Source organism: Myotis daubentonii, chromosome 10 (assembly GCF_963259705.1).
Source record: "Myotis daubentonii chromosome 10, mMyoDau2.1, whole genome shotgun sequence".
NCBI classification, from domain to species: Eukaryota; Metazoa; Chordata; class Mammalia; order Chiroptera; family Vespertilionidae; genus Myotis; species Myotis daubentonii.
In genome coordinates this window covers 23,156,050-23,177,209 of record NC_081849.1, presented here as the reverse complement: position 1 = coordinate 23,177,209, position 21,160 = coordinate 23,156,050, and the positions used below count along the sequence as shown (strand labels likewise).

The window sequence follows — 21,160 nt, the reverse complement described above, 5'->3', positions numbered from 1 at the left end:
TCAAATTATCCTTCCTTCCCCCTTCCCAATACCTCTCCGCCTAAGCAGTCAGAGCTCTAGGATTGACAGGCCCAGAACTTCACGTTCTCTTTCGTGAGCCTAGTCCAGTGATGGTGAACCTATGACATGCATGTCAGAGGTGACACGCGAACTCATGTTTTTGGTTGATTTTTGTTAAATGGCATTTAAATATATAAAATAAATATCGAAAATATAAGTCTTTGTTTTACTATGGTTGCAAATATCAAAAAATTTCTATGTGACACGGCACCAGTGTTAAGTTAGGGTTTTTCAAAATGCTGACACGCCGAGCTCAAAAGGTTCGTCATCTCTGGCCTAGTCAGTCGGCAGGATCCCCAATGCGGGTGGCAGGCAGGAGTGGCTGCTTTTGAGGCTTGTTCCTTTCCAGCCGGTCAGTAGGGCAAAGAGAGCAGAGACCTTCAGTTGAAAGTAGGATTGAGGCCTGCTCTCAAGACCCCGCTGGCCCTTATGTAAAGCTTTTTGTTGAGTCTAGAGCTCCACCTGGCTTCACTTTCAGAGAAGGGTTTTGAGACACTGGTATTGTGGAGTTTGCAAAGAATCAACATGAGGCTAGACCTCAATGTGTTATCTTTTTCACAACTGGTAGAATGGAAGACAGTAAAGGTCAGACATCGATCTACGATAGGTCCAGACTTTCAGAGTTTGTCCTAAGGAGGGAGCTATCTGGAAACAACTACTGGAAGAAGTAACAAGAAACCAGATTAACTGAAAACTTTGGAAGTCATGGAATTGGCACACACTCACTTTCTTTTAGTTTGTCAACAATGAGTGGCAGCTATCATTACCATTAACCACAGAGGTGACCATAAATATACCTGGGAGATAATTAGGGGTTGGTCTGTAAGTTTTTCCGTCTTTGTAGAGATGGCTCCCATGCTGAGTTATTTTTAAACTTCCAAAAATTCAGGTTTCCTGAGGCCACTGGTAGAGAGAGGGCTAGAGGTATAAATAGGTATATTACAAGGACCAAATATATCTCTTTCCCCATATAAGCACTCCACTGTAATCCATTGAGGTCAGATATATGATTAAATAGGTAACACCTTACATAGAGACAGTTTAAAAATAAGATGCAGGAAGTCTTAAAATACCTAATTTTTGAGGATATCAGGCAGCCAAGGTAAAGTAGTAGAAAAATAGAATACCCTCCTCTCTCCAAAGTCACGTGTGGGTGTAATGAGAAAACAACTTGCATTCAGAATGTAGAACTAGTTTAGGTTACCAACTAAAGAAGCCAGCTGCCAGAAAGCTGCTCAAAAATGGCTTCTCTACTGGCCATTGAGGAAGACCAAGAAGTTAGACCCATCCTCTGGTTACGGTTTAGTCGGGCAAAACCTGACTTAACCTCTGCCACATTAATTTCTTTCTTCCCTTTGGTTGTATGTTGTCAGGTGCTGGATGTCGGGGTTGTTTGGTCCTAAACCAGTGGTCGGCAAACTGCGGCTCTTTGGCCCCTTGAGTGTGGCCATGAAGTTTCAATCGCACTGTACGTGCACGCCCGCATGTGGTATTTTGTGGAAGAGTCACACTCAAGGGGCCGCAGTTTGCCGACCACTGTCCTAAACCCTGGGATGCTAGCTTCTGTGCTCTCCAGCTAAGGGTAGTACACAGAGGGCTTGGGGAGTTTATAATGAGGCTTTAATTTCTCTGCCTTAAGCCTACACTTCTCAACTCCCCAGTGTGGTGGTTCTGAGAAAGCAGTATAATTATACATGCAACGGAGGGGTGGGGTGGGGGATATTAATTAGTGGAATGACCCATGATAGAATAGGGATCCAAGGCTAAGGCCATTCAACATGCCTATTGGTAACGGCTTCAGTTTTTCACATCCTTGCCCTACAGCAAGCTCTTTAGCTTATTGCCCAGAAACCTCTCTCATCTCTGTATTAGTAGTTCATAGAAGCAAAGAATACTCTCAAGACAGGAATCCATTTAAGAATATTTTATTTATCTTTTGAGATTACATGTTCATTATTGCTGATCTAATACAATCACTTAGACATAAAGATTTCCAAGAGCCTCTTCAGAAATGGTGATCCTTAGAGGTTTTATTTCCTTTCATTAGATGACAATGAGAACTAGATGGTTATTTATATATATATTTATATATGTATGTATATATAGTTTAGAACTTGTCCATATATGATTTGCTGGTGTTGCCTATTTTCTTTCAATAATTTTCCTTAATTAAAAAAAGCTTAATGCAACAATGCATTCGAATTTCTTTTTTAAAACTGTGACAAAGTTAATTTTGAAAAAACCATAGGAGCAGCAATTTTAGGTCTGTTCAGAGAAAAGCCAAGCAGCAAAAAAGCTTTGCAGGAGTATATGGCCATGGGAGCCGTGCTCAAATGGGAGGATAGGATGAGGAGGGAGGGGGGCAGAGGGAAGGTGGATCAAATACTTTTCTTTAAAAAAAAAGAAGAGAGAAGGAAAACAATTTTTTCATTAAGAAGACAAAAAAGACCTTGAAAACTAGCACAAATTCATCATAGGGAAAATGGTAAGTATTCCCACAGGCCAGCGCCACATAAAGAGATAATTAGTTTTCTTTCCCATGCTTCCAGATACCTAGGATGCGTCTAGGTGAGAGCTTGAGAGAAGAAGACACATTTGCTCTGATTCCAAGGGTAGAGGGAATAATGACCAAATTCCAACTAAGGCAGAACCCAAATTCTCAGGAGGCTTGTGCCTCCTTCTTCTCAGTGATTGATGACACAGGATCCCCAGAGAGAAAGGAGAAGTCATCTGGAACTCAGAGGCAAATACCTCATTATGGGCAGCAACACTAACAACGTAACCTAGAAGCCCAGTGTGGCTCCTTCTTCATTTGGAAGGGCATGTTCTGTCAGGATCAGCACAAAGCAAGTTCCATAGAGAGCCAGGCTTTGCTGAGAAACAGCAGGTTATGACTTTTGGCCTAAGAACATAATAGGCCAGAGTCCAGATATCTGCCCAAGGAATTTTCTCTAGATATAAGATAAAGTACAAAAATCTGAATCTTTTGCAAAAGGGGTCCAATTAATTAATACAAAAATCAGAACTGGTTAAGCAAATGAAAAAAATTAAATAGCCCTGTGGAATTTTCAGCATTTATGATCTTCTTCATGAAAGAATATAGCCATGTGGCTTTTTTCCAGTGCTTGCTAAGACATACGGCCTTTGAATAATCAGACCGTATGGCTGAGCCTATATAGTATCTAATGAAGCAAACAGTCATTTACCTAAGGTCCACCTCCCTGCCTCCAAAAGGAAGATCACTTCCAGAGGGTGTAGGTGAAGAGCAGGGTAAGTTGGAGCAGGTGGAGGTTGGGGAGGAGAATTAGAGTGGGAAGGTTACAGTGACCCTGGGTGGTCTGGTGTTTTCTTGAGTCACCTTGGTCTTGACTCTTTGAGGCAGACCAGGATAGGAAAAAAAAACAAAACAGGAAAACAAACCAACCTGAGAGTCTAATTAGGGTTGGAAGGGGGAAAGGGGACTCACTTCCTTCAAGATTTGTAGGGCCACTCTAGACTTTAACTCTTACAACTAATCTGGTTCCATTGGAACCCTAAGACCAATAGGTCTGTCTCCAAAAGGTATCAAACTCTTAGGTGGGACATAAAATTTCAGGCTGCTCACATTACTAATTGTTTGTAATGTTGGAGTTACTCAAGAAATGACTTCTGAAACACAGGCCCCTAAGATGGAAAAGGCCAGAACATAAAAAGATACCCTAACGAAGAAGAAATACCAGACTAAATTAGAGACAGATTTCAGTTTCATCGACAGCTGAATGTCCAATGACATTCAACCCTGACTTTGACCATCTGGACACAGTTTACAGTGTCATCTCTGTACAGTTAGTTAAGCTGCAAAGATCTTCCCAGGAGACAAATAAATACATTCTGCTTCTTTAGGGTGTCAAGCTGTGGGCCTGAAAGACCTGTCCCATTTTCAAAGCCATACACTCCAAATCCCTTGGAAAGTATGCCTTTCCCTGCTCAGTTTCAGAAGCAGTTTTAGGCAATAAAAGGAAGTTTCAGGAAGCAATGTTCCACATTTCTGAGACAGTGTCAATTTGGAGGGAGCTTCCTGGGAAACTATCCAGTTAAATGACAAGGAAGTACAACCATGGGCCCCAGTAGGGCTGCCTCCCACTTCCTGAGCAGAGAGAGGGTTAGAAAGATGGCAAAACCTATGTCTGACAAATATCAGAGATGCTGAGAAAATAATGGAAGCACATTCCTCCTGGAACCAGAAAGCGTTAAAATGGACATAAGTACTTGAGAAGAAAGGAGTCCCGCGTAAAGGAGTTCCAGTAAGCACAGGCATAGCTGAGTTCTTGGTTCAGCTTGCCAAAGCCATAACAATCCTTTCCAACCATTTTATAAAGAAGGCAGTGACAATGATGATGGCTGGGGACCCAGGCCATGTTAATACAGTGGCTTCAAAACAGCCTTATCTGGGGACAAACCAAAGCTGAGAAAAGCAGCTGTTGAAAATGTATCCCAGAAAACCCCAGGAAACAAGGAGTCCGGAATCCCGGGACTCACTCCTGAGCCTGAACAAGAGAAGGTGACCACTGCTAAGGCTTCAGTCAATAGGGAATAATGCAAAGGATGCACTGGGAATGGTAACCCATTTCTTCCCCTCCTCAGCCTGTCCTCTGCGGCTCTCACAGCCCTCGGGGCAGTAACCACTCTGGGCCAAGGCGACAGGCACAGGATTCTAGGTTTTAATAAATAAATAATCTAACATATAAGGTGAGCACGGCGGGCAGCTGATTAGAGAAGCAGCTTGCTGGGTTCCTTCCTGTGTAGGAGTGGAGAAAAGGCTTGGAGTTCTATTCCTTAAAACTTCTTCTGGCTTGAGTTACAGGAACTTAATACCTGGAGGGAAAAAGAAAGATGAGACTGTGATGTTATCAGCTTGTGGGGATGCTGGGACATGAAGAGCCTGCTTAGAGGTGTACGAGGGAGGCAGGGACTTTTCTGGAGTGTATGGGGAGGGTAGATAATTGTGTTAAAAAAGCCAGTATTTCTCTATAAAGAGGTCAAAATCATATCAAGAAGATGAAATGAAGAAAGGCAAATTCAGGGAAGGGAACACTAATGTCTTGAGAAAGCCTCAAAGAGTCCTTTGCGGGTGGCAGCGGGGGGGGGGGGGGGGGGGCGGGTTATTTTTCTGATTCCAGGTAACTATGGCGATGATGCAAAGACCAATTCGGTCGTCACTACCCAGGCTTCCCTGTTTTCTAGGGAACCCAAGGCACCTGTAGTAATTAGGCTTGAAGGGCCCATTCTTGTTGAGTCCCAGATACTTGGCCTGCTCATCTGTCAGCTCTGTCAGGTGGGCATCAAAGGTTGGCAGGTGTAGGCTGGCCACATACTCATCTGGAACAGACCACAGAAGCCCTGGTATAAGCATTCATGCCTCTTGTCTGGCTGTTCTCTCCATGTTAGGCCTTAAACAGTTGAAAGACACCTTCTCATTCTTGGAGCTGAATGAAAAACGCTCAACTTTTGCTCACTGGCCCTTAGTTCTAAGGAATGGTTGCTTGAACTTTGAACCCATAACCTTTCAAAGCCATAACCTTTCTTCCTTATAAGCTGCTTTGGTCTTGAACCTTTGCTTCTCCTCAGGGAGAAATGAAAGAAATAGGCCTTTGGGTCTAAAAGAAAGGATGGGCTAGTGGGAGGACTAAAAAATGGGAAGCTCCAACTTTAGTTCTGCCTCCAACTCTATACCTTGAGTCACTCAGAAAAACTCACATCTGGTAAACCTGAAAGGAATAACTAAGAATGATACCACACTTGCTTTCAGTATGTTTCGTTCTCTTATGATGTGTTTACATTCCCTTTCCTGAATGCATATTACTTATTCAAAATTTTATGTCATTGCCTATGTATTTGTGTGGTCTCCCTAACTTCACTTCATATTCGTTCAGAATATGGACTGCTCTATTTCTTTTATATCCTTCCAAAGTGTCTACTCGAGGAAAACATGTCAACTTCTAACAGCTGCTCTGCATTTAGCGCAAAAGCAAAATGAAACCAGAAGCTGATTTATTCCCCGATCTTTGTGTCAGGAGCTTATAAACACCGTTTCAGTTCAGGTGCTTGAGGCAGGTTCTTTAAAAATTTAAGACAGTTTAATGTTTCTCTTATACAAAACACCCACATAACTAAACTCGTCATAGAAGCTATTCAGAAGCTTTCCTTTGGCTGGAACAATGGGTTAAGAGTTAGAAGGCGTAGAATGAAAGTCTTCCGGTCTGAGCGTTTGGTAGGGGCTGTCTAGAACTGGAATAAGTCAGATGTTGCAAAGTAGGAGATGATTCCTCTCTCTTGGGGAAAATCTTTTTCTTCTTTGAGATTCTTACAGACAAGATACTTGATGAGAGAAAACCCTTAAATGCACAGGCAGGTAAACAAAATCATAGCAAAGTGTCGTGACTTTATTGGAGCAACCCATGTGGAACATGGGATCAATCAGCTGAAGATGGAACCTAGGAATTCTAGCTCCTACTTTACAAGATAAACCTCTCTCTCTCTCTCTCTCTCTCTCTCTCTCTCTCTCTCTCTCTCTCTCTCTCTCTCTCTTTTCCTGTCCTTATGAAACAGCATGCTCCCAAACTTCAGTTAACCTCTAATTCTGAACTACTTTGGTAAGGATGGGGTTGGAAGAACACATACTTACCCATTTTCTTGGGCAACAGGTAGACATCCTGCTTATAGCGACCCTCAGGGGCATTGTAAAGCTCTATCAAGGCAAGAGCCTAGAAAAACAGAGAGATGGATGCTGCTGTGCCATTCACAGCCATCCGCCCCATACCAAGGAAAACCCTGCTGGTCTCAGGACCTCTCCAGGCCACTGCTTTCCCTTTCTGGAGGTCTTACCTGAGTAGTAGCGGTAATTGAGAGCACAAATGTAGGCACTGTGGAGCAGCTTAGGTTCAGCAGACGGCCCTGGAGAGCAAGGATTACAACACAAACTGGTTAGGACCAAGTCTCCAGCCTTTGAGGAGTGAGGGAAGAGCATGCCTGCCTGTTTCCAAATACTTCCCAATAACATTGCTGGGCAAAAAGCAGGTGTTCAATAAATAGAAATTAGCCCTGACCGGTTTGGCTCAGTGGATAGAGCGTCAGCCTGCGGACTGAAGGGTCCCAGGTTCGATTCTGGTTAAGGGCATGTACCTTGGTTGTGGGCACATCCCCAGTTAGGGGGTGTGCAGGAGGCAGCTGATCGATGTTTCTCTCTCATCGATGTTTCTAACTCTCTATCCTTCTCCCTTCCTCTCTGAAAAAAAATCAATAAAATATATTAAAAAAAAAAAAGAGCCAGTTCCTACAGGGTCTCTGGCTCACGAGCTTCACATTAAATAAATAAATAAAGAAAGAAAGAAAAAGAAATTAAATTATTGACATTTAAGTGAAACCATAGTAAGTTCTGGAGAATCTGATGAAGTTAACAGATAAAAGGTCCCTGGGATTATGTAAAAAAGATGGTCACAGATACTGAGTCTTAGGCCAGTCTTTGAACTTCCTGATTCTACAGCAGGATATCCTCCCTCTAAGGCATGGACATCCCTTTGAAAGACGGTCCTAACTACTGATGTAGTCAAATTCAGGGGAAATTCTCCAGGTTGAGAGGAAAGATTTTTTTTTTTGGATTTAGGAAGCTGTGATGATTCTTGTGCTTCTTTCTCAATTTGGTTCCCCTAAATTCAAGGGCTACCTTGTATTTTGAGTGGATGATTCAGAGACTAGAAGAGCTAGAAACTGTCTCCAATGCCATCCTTCCCTACTTCATTTCCTAAAAAGCTTGACAACCTTTTTTGCTCAACCACAGGCACCAAAAATAATTGGTGACTTGCTTTTGTCACAAGAATGACTAAATGGACCTTCTAGGGCAGTGGTCGGCAAACTCATTAGTCAACAGAGCCAAATATCAACAGTACAACAATTGAAATTTCTTTTGAGAGCCAAATTTTTTAAACTTAAACTATATAGGTAGGTACATTGTTATTAACCTATACAGTTTAAGTACTGTTGATATTTGGTGCCTCTCCCGCGCTGTGGATCCCGCGGCCTGCCTGCGCTGCGTCTCCCGAAGGACCCACACCCCCCACTTCTAACGCCATTTCTTCAAAATAGACTCGCCCAGGCCGAAAACCGACTTCTGCGCATGGGCCACGAAGTTTCAATCGCACTGTACGTGCACGCCCGCATGTGGTATTTTGTGGAAGAGCCACACTCAAGAGGCAAAGAGCCGCATGTGGCTCACGAGCCGCGGTTTGCCGACCACTGTTCCAGGGCAACAAGAAGTAAGTCACCAGACAGTGGGCTGACAGCAAAGCAATTAATGAATATTTAACAACCTGTCCCTCCCCTCCTTGTCCAATTCCTTTCTTGTGAAGAAATTCAGCCCCTTTATAGATGCTGTAAAGTATCTGAGAAGGTGAGATAAGGTGAGGAAAGTTAAAGAGAACAGGAAGGATACTCAAACTTAAAAGGCCAATGAAAGTCAAGACAAAGTCTGAGTTAGAAGAAGCCAGGAGAGGGAACTATCAATCATACAACCAGTATACAGCTGGGTACATACTGCATGTCTGGCTCAATTCCGGGGAATGGACACTCAAAAATGGAATCTATCATAAAGACATGACCTACCCAGAGCTTGCCTAAGATCGTCTTAGTTACAGCCAGGAATATCTACTTTGTGCTTACTGATTAAATCATCTCACAATCGACATTATCTCTTTGTAAGCAACATTCAGAGTGGCATGGGTTCTATCCATTAATTTCTTTCACAGTAATAGTCATTATCTGACTCAGCCTGTAGAGTGACATAGAGAGACAGGATAATTGGTGAAAAGTGGGGAACCAAAATAGTTTAATTGTCAAATGAAAATGAAAAGACCTTTCACAGTTAGATGTAAAATCCACTGGTAAAGTAGTTAAGCTTGTGCTTAAGAGGAGTTGAAAAGTGTGAGAGAACATGAGGAGGAGGAGATCTGAGTATTGCAGTCTCTCCTGTCAGAGCTGAAACTCTCTTACCAGCCTCAGGTCTTACCTCTGCCAGCAATACTATCCTCTTGCCATCAGGCCATATTACATGGTCAACTTGGGACCTCACTCGCTCCCAGGTCAGTTCTGGTGTCCGCAGACTCGCCTGGAATACATACAGCAAGCAAATCATCAGCCATGCCAGGTCCCACTTGGTGGACAAAAAGAGCTGAAGGGAGCCATTTCAAATAGCAAGTTGAAAGGAGCAACCAACATGCTAGATGGAGAATACCTGTCCTGGGTTGGTTAGGACTGTTCCATTTCAGGAAATTTAATCTTAGGCCCAGCCAGGGAGGGATCACTCAGGATGTCATTCCACAACATATACAGTACGCCCACTCTCTGCTGAGCACAGTAAAAGGTGCTATGGGAAATACAAAAGAAACCAAAGACATGGTTTCTGCCTTCAAAAAGCTCTCATTTTGGCTAGGGACACAAAACAATACACATGTGAGGGGGGGAGGGAAAAGCCTTTAAAATACTTACAAAGCAACATGCAAACAAGTGCAAATTAATACAGTGCAAACTGAATATATAAGTGCCAAAGAGACACACAAAAAAGGAGGTTCAGAGCTGAGTGAGATTAGTTAGAGAAGGCTGAACATCCTAAACATAGCATGCTAGGGCCCAAGTTCTGCCCTCATGTCCCAGTGTCCCAGTTTCCACCTTCTGAATGATGGTGGTTCACCCTAAAGTTGCAGAAGCTCTGTGACCTCAGTGCAAATGTGAAGTAGGCTTTAGAGAAATGCTTAATGGTAGAATAAAGCTCCCAATGGGCTCACCCTCCTTCCATTTCTGTATATTGTATATTCCGAGAACAAGAGAAGAGATGTTAAGTTTATTAACAGCAGCAATCAAATAACAGTAATAAGGTTTAGACCAGCCGTGGGCAAACTACGGCCCGTGGGCCGGATCCGGCCCGTTTGAAATGAATAAAACTATTGAAAACAAAGACCGTACCCTTTTATGTAATGATGTTTACTTTGAATTTATATTAGTTCACACAAACACTCCATCCATGCTTTTGTTCCGGCCCTCCGGTCCAGTTTAAGAACCCATTTTGGCCCTCGAGTCAAAAAGTTTGCCCACCCCTGGTTTAGACTGAAGACAACTTCCTTCTTCCAAAAGGCAATGCCTACAATAGAAAGTCCACCTTCTAAGAGTACCTATTGGATCACGGTGGTAAAATTGAGGAGTTCTGCCAAATAGTAGTTTTCAGACAAAGAGAAATACTTCAGTTACACAATAATCATTTACTGAGTATATACTATATTCCAGACACTGTGGTAAAGGACACTATTACAGAGAAGGCTATGGACTCCTCTACTAGAATGTGAGCTATTTCTGGATAGGGAATGTATCTTCTTTTCATTTCAGCCTAGTGGGAAAGATAGACATATAATGATACATCAGTATATTCAGGACAGTATTAATGGTCTGGGTCCATTTATTAGGTAGATGGGAAGTAAATAAATTTCTTGAAATGTCAAACCTTTCTAGAGGGCAATTTGGCAGTAGCTAACAAAATTTTATATGAACATAAAAAAAATTTTATATGAACATAATCTTTGACCAATCAATTTCACTTTGAAGGCTGTATCCAATAGAAACACTTGCTTAATATAAGTGCCCAAGAATGTTCATCCAGTGTTGTTTCTCATTGCAAAGTGTAAATCAACAAGGAAATGGCTAAGTAAACCAAGATAATTCTATACAATGGAGTATTATGTAATTGTTTTAAAAAAGAAGTATATCTACAGGTGTTAACGTGAAAACCATTCATTACTATTAAGTGAAAAAATCAAGTTGCAGAACAATGTACTATAATCTCAATTATGTAAATTTTTATTTCTTACTTTAAATGTATTTATATTGTTTGAAATGTTAAACTAAGCAAATATTACCTTTTAAAAATATATATTTTAGCAAATATTACTTTAAAATTAGAATTTTAAAAAGAAATTTTATGAGTACTATAAATAGAGTTAAAAAAATTAAGCAAATGGATAATTTGGGGATGTTAAGGATAGAAATTAAGTTAGAAATATCACCATGGAAGGCAATAACAACATAGAGCCAAGAAATACTCCATGGTGACACTGCTATTTCCTGATTGAGATGATGGGACTTTAAAATGGCTATGTTGCAAGCAAAACACCCAAGGATCAGTTTAAAATGGGGTTTGAAGAGTTATCCAGGCAACTTCAATATCCTACTTAGGTCTATTTGACAGCCACGCTCAAGAAGGGTTTTCTATGGCTCTAGCACAGCTTTACGAGATTTTCTCTTAAAGACATCCAATTGTTTGTGGATTTACAATCACTAACCAGCCCACCAGGAAACAGTTCCCTAATTCAGACTACCTTCCCAAGATAGGTGTATGTCCATGTAAATCAGCCAGTTACTATACTTGCACAAATTAGTATTACATGATTAGGAACAGTGCACATCAGTTGTTTTTTTCCCCAGGGAAAACAGCTGTGGTTCTTGTTTTGCAAAGCAAGGAGTAAATAGCAAGTCTCAGGTTACAATTCTTTGGCTGACTAAAACTTTTAAAGCATCTATAATAATAAAAGTGTAATATGCTAATTAGATTGGACACTGCGAGGGAAGCCCAGGTCCCGGGTGCCAGAGGGAAGCTGGTGCTGGCAGCCAGGGAAAGGAAGGCCTACTATTGCACTAATTTTGCACATCAGGCCTCTAGTCCTATCTAATAAAAGAGAAAAATGGTAATTGGCGTACGACGATACCCTTTTCATTGGCTAATCAGGGCTATATGCAAATTAACTGCCAACTAAGATTGGCAGTTAACTGCCAACTAAGATTGGCAGTTAACTGCCAACAAGATGGCGGTTAATTTGCATATGTAGGCACAATGCAGGGAGGCGAAAGGGAAAGCAGGAAGAGGCCCCCTGCCACTGACAGTGATCAGAAACCCAGTGGGGAGCTAAGAGCTGGGGGGCAGGGCAAAGGCGGCCCTGGGGCCGCCTTTGCCCTGCCCCCCAGCCATGATCGGAGAATCAGGTGCATTTGCCGCCCTGGCCAGTGATAGCAGGAAGTAGGGGTGGAGCCAGCGATGGGAGCTGGGCACGGTCGAAGCTGGCAGTCCCAGGAGCTAGGGGTCCCTTGCCTGGGCCTAAAGCGAAGCCCACGATCGCGGGGCCGCTGCAGCTGCGGGTCCCCGCTGCCTGGGCCGGAAGCCTAGGCCAGAGGCGTTAGGCCTGGGCAGGGGCGGAGCCTGCAACCGCGGGGAGCTGGGGGTCCCCTGCCCAGGCCTGACACCTCTGCCGGAGGCCTCAGGCCTGGTCAAGGGGCTGATCCGGTGATTGGTGATCGGAGGGTGATGAGGGTCAACTCCTCTGGCCGAGGCATCAGGCCTGGGCGGGGGGCGGAGCCGGGGATTGGGGGGATATGATGGTCCCCTTGCCCAGGCTTGAAGCCTGGGTCAGAGGCGTCAGGCTTGGGCCAGGGGTGGAGCAAGCGATCAGAGGGAGGTGGGGGTCCCCTGCCCAGGCATGATTCCTGGGCCAGAGGCCTCAGGCCTGGGCGGGGGCCAGAGCCAGTGATCAGGGGGAGATGGGGGTCCCCTGTCCAAGCCTGACACCTCTGGCGGAGGCATCAGGCCTGGGCAAGGGGCCGATCAGGCGATCGGAGGGTGATGGGGGTCTACGCCTCTGGCTGAGGCATCAGGCCTGGGCTGGGGGCAGAACCAGTGATGGGGGGAAATGAGGGTCCCCTGAGGGCTCCCAGTATGTGAGAGGGGGCAGGCTGGGCTGAGGGACACTCCCCCCCCCCCCAACACCCAGTGCACGAATTTCGTGCACCGGGCCCCTAGTATGTACATAATGATCTAACCACTTGAATTATGAAGCTTACAGGCCTTTTATGTGATGCACATGGGTAAGCATATCTGCTTTCAAGGGAAAGGCAATATGCGAAAGACATGACCAAAAGGCAGCTTAGAGCCCAGTTGGTGTGGTTCAGTGGTTGGTTGTCGACCCATGAACCAAGAGGTCACCAGATCAACTCCTGGTCAGGGCACAGGCCCACGTTATGGGCTTGATCCCAGGTAGGGGGCATGCAGGAGGCAGACAATCAATGTTTCTCTCTCATCACTGTTTCATCTTTTTATCCCTTTCCCTTCCTCTCTCTCTAAAAAAATCAATAAAAACGTAATAATAATAATAATAAAAAAAGGCAGCTAAGAGCACAATCCCTATCACAGGTTCCCTACAGCATTAATATTTCTCAGGAAAAAAATGCAGCTTTTAAACGACCAATTCTTGATGAGCTATTCCTTGTTTAAATACAGCAGTCAACATCTCAAGGTTAGGTAAAACCATAAATTTCTACTTCCTATTGGTCCTATCTTCACAATATATGACTTATCACCTTCAGTGCTTGCCCATCTGATCCAAGCTACCAACTTCTATCGCTGGAAATACTGAAAGAGCCTCCTATGGTCTCTATCACTACTCAAGTTGCGGACATGTTTTCTTTATACAACGGACCAGAGTAATCTTTTAAAACATAAGTCCGATTTTGTCAGTTACCTATTCAAAACCTTCCAATGGCTTCCCTGTGCCCAGAATAAAATCTAAAGCCCTTATCATGGCCTACAAAGTTCTCCATAACACACGACCTCCTTGAGGTGTCTCCTATTCTCATCCCCTTCCCCATTCTGTTCCTGCTAAGATGTATCCTTTCTGTTCCTCAAGCACATTAAGCACTTTCTACCTTAGGGTCTTTTACTCACTATTCTCTGAATAGAATTCTCAGAAGGCTTGCTCTTCTTGCTGCTTTTCTTCAACTCTAGGCACTAACTGACAATAACTGTCTATTTTTTTTTAAATGTATTTTTATTGATTTCAGAGAGGAAGGGAGAGGAAGAGAGAGATAGAAACATCAATGATGAGAGAGAATCATTGATTGGCTGCCTCCTGCCCCCTATTAGGGACCGAGCTCGCAACCCGGGCATGTGCCCTTGACCGGAATTGAACGCAGCACTCTTGAGTCCGCAGGCCTACGCTCTACACGGTGAGCCAAACTGGCTAGGGCGACTGTCTGTTTATTTATTGTCTGCCTCCCACATTGGGACATAAAGTCCAGGAGAGCAGGCATGTTGTTGTTCTCTGCTATTCTTCAGACAAGCACTTGGCACAGAGCAGAGCAAGCACTCAATACAAATTTTCTAAGTAGCGAATGAACATTCTGGTTTCAATTATTAGTTGATTTTGCTATTTCCTTAAATTTCATTTTACATTCCCTACGACACTTCCATCAAAGGTAGAGTAACTTAATTTTTCTAAAGCCCTTCTGAGCATCTCCCTCTCTAGACTATTTGGTTTAGTTATGTACCCTCTGCTAAGAAAAGCACAAAAAGAACTGAGAGATGGCCTTTGGCTAGTGTACCTGGAAGATACTGAGGCACCTAGCAATACCTGTAAAACTAGGCCTACTCTAAACACAGAAGCCAGGGTGATCTTCTAAAAATAAAAGCCATCCTTTGAAAACAGAAGTCAGACTGTTATGAATATTACCAGCACTCCCTATTTCTCTCAGAATATAATCAATTCTTACAATGGCCTATGAGACCCTATAAGGTCTGGCTCATTACCTCTCTGACCTCATCCTGCCCCTTACTCATTCTATTCCAACCATTCTGGCCTCATTGTTGATCCTCAAACAGACGAGGCACCCTCCTGCCTCAGGGCACTTACCTGACTATTCTCTCATCTTGAAATACTCTTCACCTAAAAACCCATGACTAATTCCTTCAAGTCTGCTCAAACATCACCTTCTCAATGAGGCTTATACCTGACTCCTCTAATTAAAATTATAACTCAGCACTCTATGCCCTGGCCAGTGTGTCTCAGTTGGTTGGGCATTGTCCCGTGCATCCAAAGGTTGTTAGTTCAATTCCTGGTCAGGGCACATGCCCCAGATGCGGGCTCAATCCCCAGTGGAGGTGTGCAGAAGGCATCTGATGCATGTTTCTCTCCCTCTCTCTCCCTTTCTCTAAGTCAATAAAAATATTAATAAAATAAAATTATAACTCAGCACTCTTGATTACCTTTACCATGCTCTACTTTTTCTTTGTTCCATGGTGCTTTTGCCTTCTAACATACTATACATTTTACTTATTATGTTTATTGTTTTTTATTTTTTTCTCTAAAATGTAAGCTCCAGCCCTAGCCGGTTTGGCTCAATGGATAGAGCATCCACCTGCAGACCAAAGGGTCCTGGCTTCGATTCCGGTCAAGGGCATGTACCTCGGTTGCAGGCTCTTCCCTGGCCTGGGCCCTGGTCAGGGCTCATGCAGGAGGTAAACAATCGGTGTGTTTCTCTCACATAGATGTTTCTCTCTGTCTTTCTCTCTCTCTCTGAAAATCAATGGAAAAGTATCATCGTATGAGGATTAAAAAAAAAAAAATGTAAGCTCCGTGAGGGCAGGAATATTTGCCTGTTTTGTTCACTGATTCCAAGAATCTAGACAGCACCTGGCACGTAACAATCACTATAAATTTTTGTGATTAAAGGTAAGGAGTCTCCTGGCCTTTATCCTGAGAGATTACTTATGTCTGGGCTGCCTTCAGAGGAGAGATCACCATCACAATTTGAAGTTAATTTGGAAATCATGAGGAGGTAATAGTGCAGAAAAACAAAACAAACAAAAAACTAGTCTAGAAGTAAAAAGTTCTGAATTTTGTGTTTTAAATTCATTTTTAAAAAAAATCAATGTGTATAACTGAAGTTTCCCAACTAAAAATCAAGGACAAGAATAATGCCTCATGAGGTGATCAAGAGAATGAAATGAGATAAAGTAAAAATATAAAAATGCATGTTTGCATTTGGAATTCTTTTCAGTTCAGTGCTTCTTGAGGGTTTAGAAGGGAAAATTCCTTTCCCCTTCTCTTAATCAAAAAATTTCTCATTAAGCTCAGAGCAGGACTACTACTACTCCCCTTAAGTTTTTCCCATTTGGGGGATCTATAAGCAGATTAATCCAAAAAAGTACAATCATGTGCTAGGCAGTTTTAGAAATATTAACATCTTAGACCATTTACTAAAGGGGCAGTATGGCACATAAGTGAAACTTAACCCAACCACACCCACAACAAAAAGAACTAACTAAATGATTCATAAGCAAAATATCATTGTAAAACAGAGTAATGGAGCCGTGCCACTCAGAAACATCAAGGGTAGAATAGGCTTTGGTAGGTTGCTTGTCCAGCTATTTTTATAAATAAATAAAAATAGAGCAGAGTTAAAAAGAGAAACCATTTAAAATAGATATTATCCAACAGGCTCTCAATATACCAACTGATCCTTACCTGGCAATGCTGAAGCTCAATCAGAGCAGCCCTCAGTGGAGATAAAAGCATGCTTTGCTTGAGCCATTTACCCAGAGAGAAATACAGTTGTGCCAGAAAAATGCCATAAAATATTAAAAAGAGAGTGAAAGTCACACTGAGAAATACTTTGGTAAGTCTGAAAAGAAATAAATAACACTTCTATTAACTCTTACTTGGGCAACTTAGTTGGACCAAATGTTATTTTGGATTTGAAAATGTTAGGGTGAATGTAATCAAATTAGAGAATCAAATTTAAGGAACATATGCTACTGAGTTGATTGTGGCACCTAGAGATCCAATTCCTATAGCTGGAAAACAGTTAAGGGGTGACTTAGCCCAATGAAAGGGGGAGAAAGAAAAAAGAAACCATAGTATTTGACAGACACAAACTTAAGCAATGTTCTCATTTCAGCCCATAGATTTCTCTCCCTTGACTTGTTTCCTTAAACCAACCTATCTTACATTCATGGTAAAATTAAACATCCCCAGAATACTGACTACCATTTTATAAAAACTGACTCACATTTACTATATCCTTTTTGTAGTACTGAATTTACTTAGCTCTCAATCCTAAATATAAGATAAAATGGCTTATAGTGTAAACAGGTATCAAGCTTGGGTGGAAGAAAAAAATCATTTGAAATGATTAAGTTGAGACAAAGAAGCTTCATATTATCTACAAGCACAGATCATAGGGCTAGTAAGTGACCAGACTGTGGGCAGATCTGACAAGGACAATCATGTTTAGAGTGGATGGTGACCCCGCTCTTTCTTCTTCCAGTTTGTTCCTTGGCAAGGAGGAAAGAAAAAGCCCCCAATGATGACTCGCTTGATCTTACCACATCAATCTCTGTGTTGGAATGTCCCATGTTACAAACAATGCAGCTATTCTTCATCCGGTCTAAGTGCTCTCTGGTTACCACATTCTTGTTACCTTAAAAACAGGAGAGATAGCCACATATAAAGGAATGAAGGTGGACTCCTACCTCACACCATACTTAAATTTTAACTTGAAGTGGATCAGAGACCTAAATGTAAGAGCTAAAACTATAAAACTCTCAACAGAACCTGGGAATAAATCTTTCTGACCTTGGATTAAGCAATGCTTTCTTAGATGTAACACCTAAAGCATAAGCAACCAAAGAAAAACTAAACTGAACTACGTTGAAATTAAAACTTTTGTGCTACAAATGATACCACCAAGAAAGTGAAAAGACAACCCACAGAACAGGACAAATATTTGCAAATCATATAACAGATAAGGAACTTGTACCCAAAATTTATAAAGAACTCTTAGCTCAATAGTAAAATGACAAATAACCGAATTAAAAAATGAGCAAATGATCTGAATAGACATTTCTCAAAAGAAGATGTGTCAATAGGCACATTAAACGATACTCAACATCATTGGGAAAATACAAATCAAAACCTTCACACCTACTAGGATGGCGATAATAAAAAAAAGACAGATAATAACAAATACTGGCGAGGATGTGAAGAAACTGCAATTCTCATGCATTGTTGGTGGGATTGCAAAATTGGTGCGGTCACTTTAGAAAAGTTTGGCAGTTCCTCAAAATGTTAAAAGTAGAGTTACCATATGATCCAGCAATTCCACCTGAAGGCATAAACCCAAGAGAACTGAAAACACAAAAACTTGTACACAATATTCACAGCAGCATTATTCTTTTTTTTTTTTTTTTAGATTTTATTTTCAACTACAGTTTACATTCAATATATATTTTGTTTTAGTTTTAGGTGTACAGCATAGTGGTTAGATAATCATACATTTTACAAAGTGATTCCCCCCCAATATTTCAAGTACCCACCTGGCATCAGACATAGTTATTACAATATTATTGACTATATTCCCTATGTTGTACTTCACATCCCTGTGACTATTTTGTAACTACCGATTTGACTTCTTAATCTCTTTACCTTTTCCACCCAGCCTCCTAACACCCCTCCCCTCTATCAACCACCAGTTTGCTCTCTGTATATACAAGTCTGTTTCTATTTTGTTTGTTCATTTATTTTGTTCTTTAGATTCCACATATAAGTGAAGTGAGATGGTATTTGTCTTTCTCTGTCTGACTTATTTTACTTAGCATAATACCCTCTACGTCTATACTTAGTCTATAGGGTGAATTTTTTCATATGTGGATTATATATCAATGAAAAAATTAGACTGTGGTGATGGTTGTATGACCCTATGAATTTGCTAAAAAAAGCGCATGGAACTGTACATTTAAGTGCGTAAAATCTAAGATACGTGAATTAGATCTCAATAAATTTATTTTAAAAATAGATTAACGGATTGATGTGAAGCAAGAACAGTTTCTTGTGGTCCCTCTTCTCTGCCCCCAGCTCTTCTTCTTTTTTTATAAATATATTTTATTGATTTTTTACAGAGAGGAAGGGAGAGGGATAGAGAGTTAGAAACATTGATCAGCTGCCTCCTGCACACTCCCTACTGGGGATGTGCCCGCAACCAAGGTACTTGACTGGAATCGAACCTGGGACCGTTCAGTCCACAGGCTGATGCTCTACCCACTGAGCCAAAACAGTTAGGGCTGCCCCCAGCTCTTCTTTAGCCTATATACATACTTTCGTTTTTAAATATTCTGATTTTCCCCCTCTAAGATACAATTATAAAAGGAAATCAATGTTCCAACAGTTTATGGTTCTAACATAAAGATAAAATCTCAGTCCAAGAAAACTAGCTATTTCTGCATATTCCTCTCTAAAACTCAAAATCTACCTCTTTGGGAATCAATACAACTACGTTTCCCACTTTCTCTACGAATTTTGCTCAGCCTTGCTTTGATGATAGGGTCTATAGAGAAATATATATCACTTTTGGAGGTAAAATTAAAAAAATCAAATGTACAAATGTAAGATCTGGGTTCCCAAACAAAACTCATCTCTAGCCATCTCCTAGGTCAGTGATGGTGAACCTATGACACGCGTATCAGAGATGACAGGCAATCTCATTTTTTTGATTGATTTTTCTTTGTTAAATGGAATTTAAATATAAAAAATAAATATCAAAAATATAAGTCTTTGTTTTACTATGGTTGCAAATATCAAAAAATTTCTATATGTGACACGGCACCAGAGTTAAGTTAGGGTTTTTCAAATTGCTGGCACGCCGAGCTCAAAAGGTTTGCCATCACTGTCCTAGGTAGTTGAAGATGAATGGAGATATAGAACAAAGAGATGGGAAGAAACCTTCCTCTATGAATGACTTAAAGGCATACTTTTGGTCAAGCTTGACAGAGGTAGGAAGAATGTGAAAAATTGACTGGTTTTGTAAACTGCTATCTCTGGCTTTTATAATTTGGTTTTGTTCAGAACATTTTCAGTCATTTTTCATTTGTTCCATAAAGGCATTCTCAAGTGCCACCCATTTTAGATGTTATAATCGTACCTGTACAGGTAATAACAATATCCACTTGTCGGATGACCTCATTCAATTTCACCAGGCGAAATCCATCCATACTGTAGAAATAAAGCATGATCAATTAAGCTAAAAGGCAACTGGGTGGTTTTTGCTGAAGAACCTCAAAAGCTACTACTGGAACCTGATTCTTCCTGATAATAGAGACAATGGTAAGCATGGGACTCCCCAATTAAGTTTCTAGAAAGTGCCATTTTAGCACTGAACCTACTCTCCACTGAAACTGCTTCTCTCCAAGATCATCAATCATCTCCTGAATGCCACAGTAAATTTATTTAATTCATATATTACTTGATTTCCTCTAGTACATTAAACATTATTTGTCTTCTTAAATCTATATACTCCTTGGAGTCCATACTGTTTTATCCTAGTTTTCCTACTTTTCTGATTGTTCCTTCTCAATCTCACCAATCTTTAAATGTAGGGTACTCTTTTCTCTCAGCACTTCTCCATACCTTTTCCTGGCTATATATGACCCCTCATATGTGGCTGATTTACACATCTATATCTTTAGCTTAGATATCTCCAAAACTTCAGAGCCCTGGATCAAATTACCCACTAGACAGCTCTTCTAGATGCCCCACAAAGATCTCAAACTTACTGTGTTTGAAAAGAAACTCATTATCTCTCCACGTCTCCAACTCTATTTCTTCTTCTATATTTTCTATATTGATTATTAGCATTATTTGTTCACTCAACTATATAAGCCAAATAAACTAGGATGTCTGAGCCTACTGCCTCTTCCTAAGTGAGGTTGGCACCAAATCTTTTACCTAACTTCCTTAAAACCTCTTGAATCTGTCCCTTCTTTCCATACATGCTGGCCTTACGTTCAGGTTTTATTTTTTTGTCTGTATTACTACAGTAGCTCCTGGACCAATCTCATCACCTCTAGGTCTATGCCTCTCTAATTCATTTGCAGAGTGGATTTCCCTAAATGCAACTGGGATCATGTAACTTCCTTGTTTAGAATACTCCAGGGAGATTGCCTGCTCTCAGGAAAAGACCCAAATACTTCTACTGACATATGATTATCCTGACATACGATTCCTATCTCAGATATACTCCTCCCAAATTGACCCTATAGACTAGCTACATTAAAATATGTCAAGCTTCTTAAATACATTGCACTCTCTCCTTCCTTGGTAACTATGGAATTTACTTCCAAACTAAGAAATCATTTATACCAGTTTCAAGATTCAACTGTACTGACACCTCTTTGGACCCTACCTCCTTGCTCTTTTGTTAGATA

General features: G+C 41.4%; 1 protein-coding gene across 6 annotated transcripts in view; it reads right to left on the bottom strand.

The window, feature by feature from the left end:
- Positions 1 to 1,969: 1,969 nt before the first annotated feature.
- Positions 1,970 to 21,160, bottom strand: part of AHCYL2 (adenosylhomocysteinase like 2) — a 189,438-nt gene continuing 170,247 nt past the window's right edge. For all 6 annotated transcript variants that reach the window (XM_059711762.1, XM_059711763.1, XM_059711764.1 and 3 more), the window contains exons 11-17: positions 19,879 to 19,949; positions 17,288 to 17,382; positions 9,101 to 9,199; positions 6,925 to 6,993; positions 6,725 to 6,803; positions 5,298 to 5,418; positions 1,970 to 4,914 (exon numbers count right to left, since the gene is read on the bottom strand). In XM_059711762.1, coding sequence (XP_059567745.1) covers positions 4,908 to 4,914; positions 5,298 to 5,418; positions 6,725 to 6,803; positions 6,925 to 6,993; positions 9,101 to 9,199; positions 17,288 to 17,382; positions 19,879 to 19,949 — 541 coding nt within the window. In that variant the 3' untranslated portion in view covers positions 1,970 to 4,907. The remainder of the gene's footprint in view (positions 4,915 to 5,297; positions 5,419 to 6,724; positions 6,804 to 6,924; positions 6,994 to 9,100; positions 9,200 to 17,287; positions 17,383 to 19,878; positions 19,950 to 21,160) is intronic.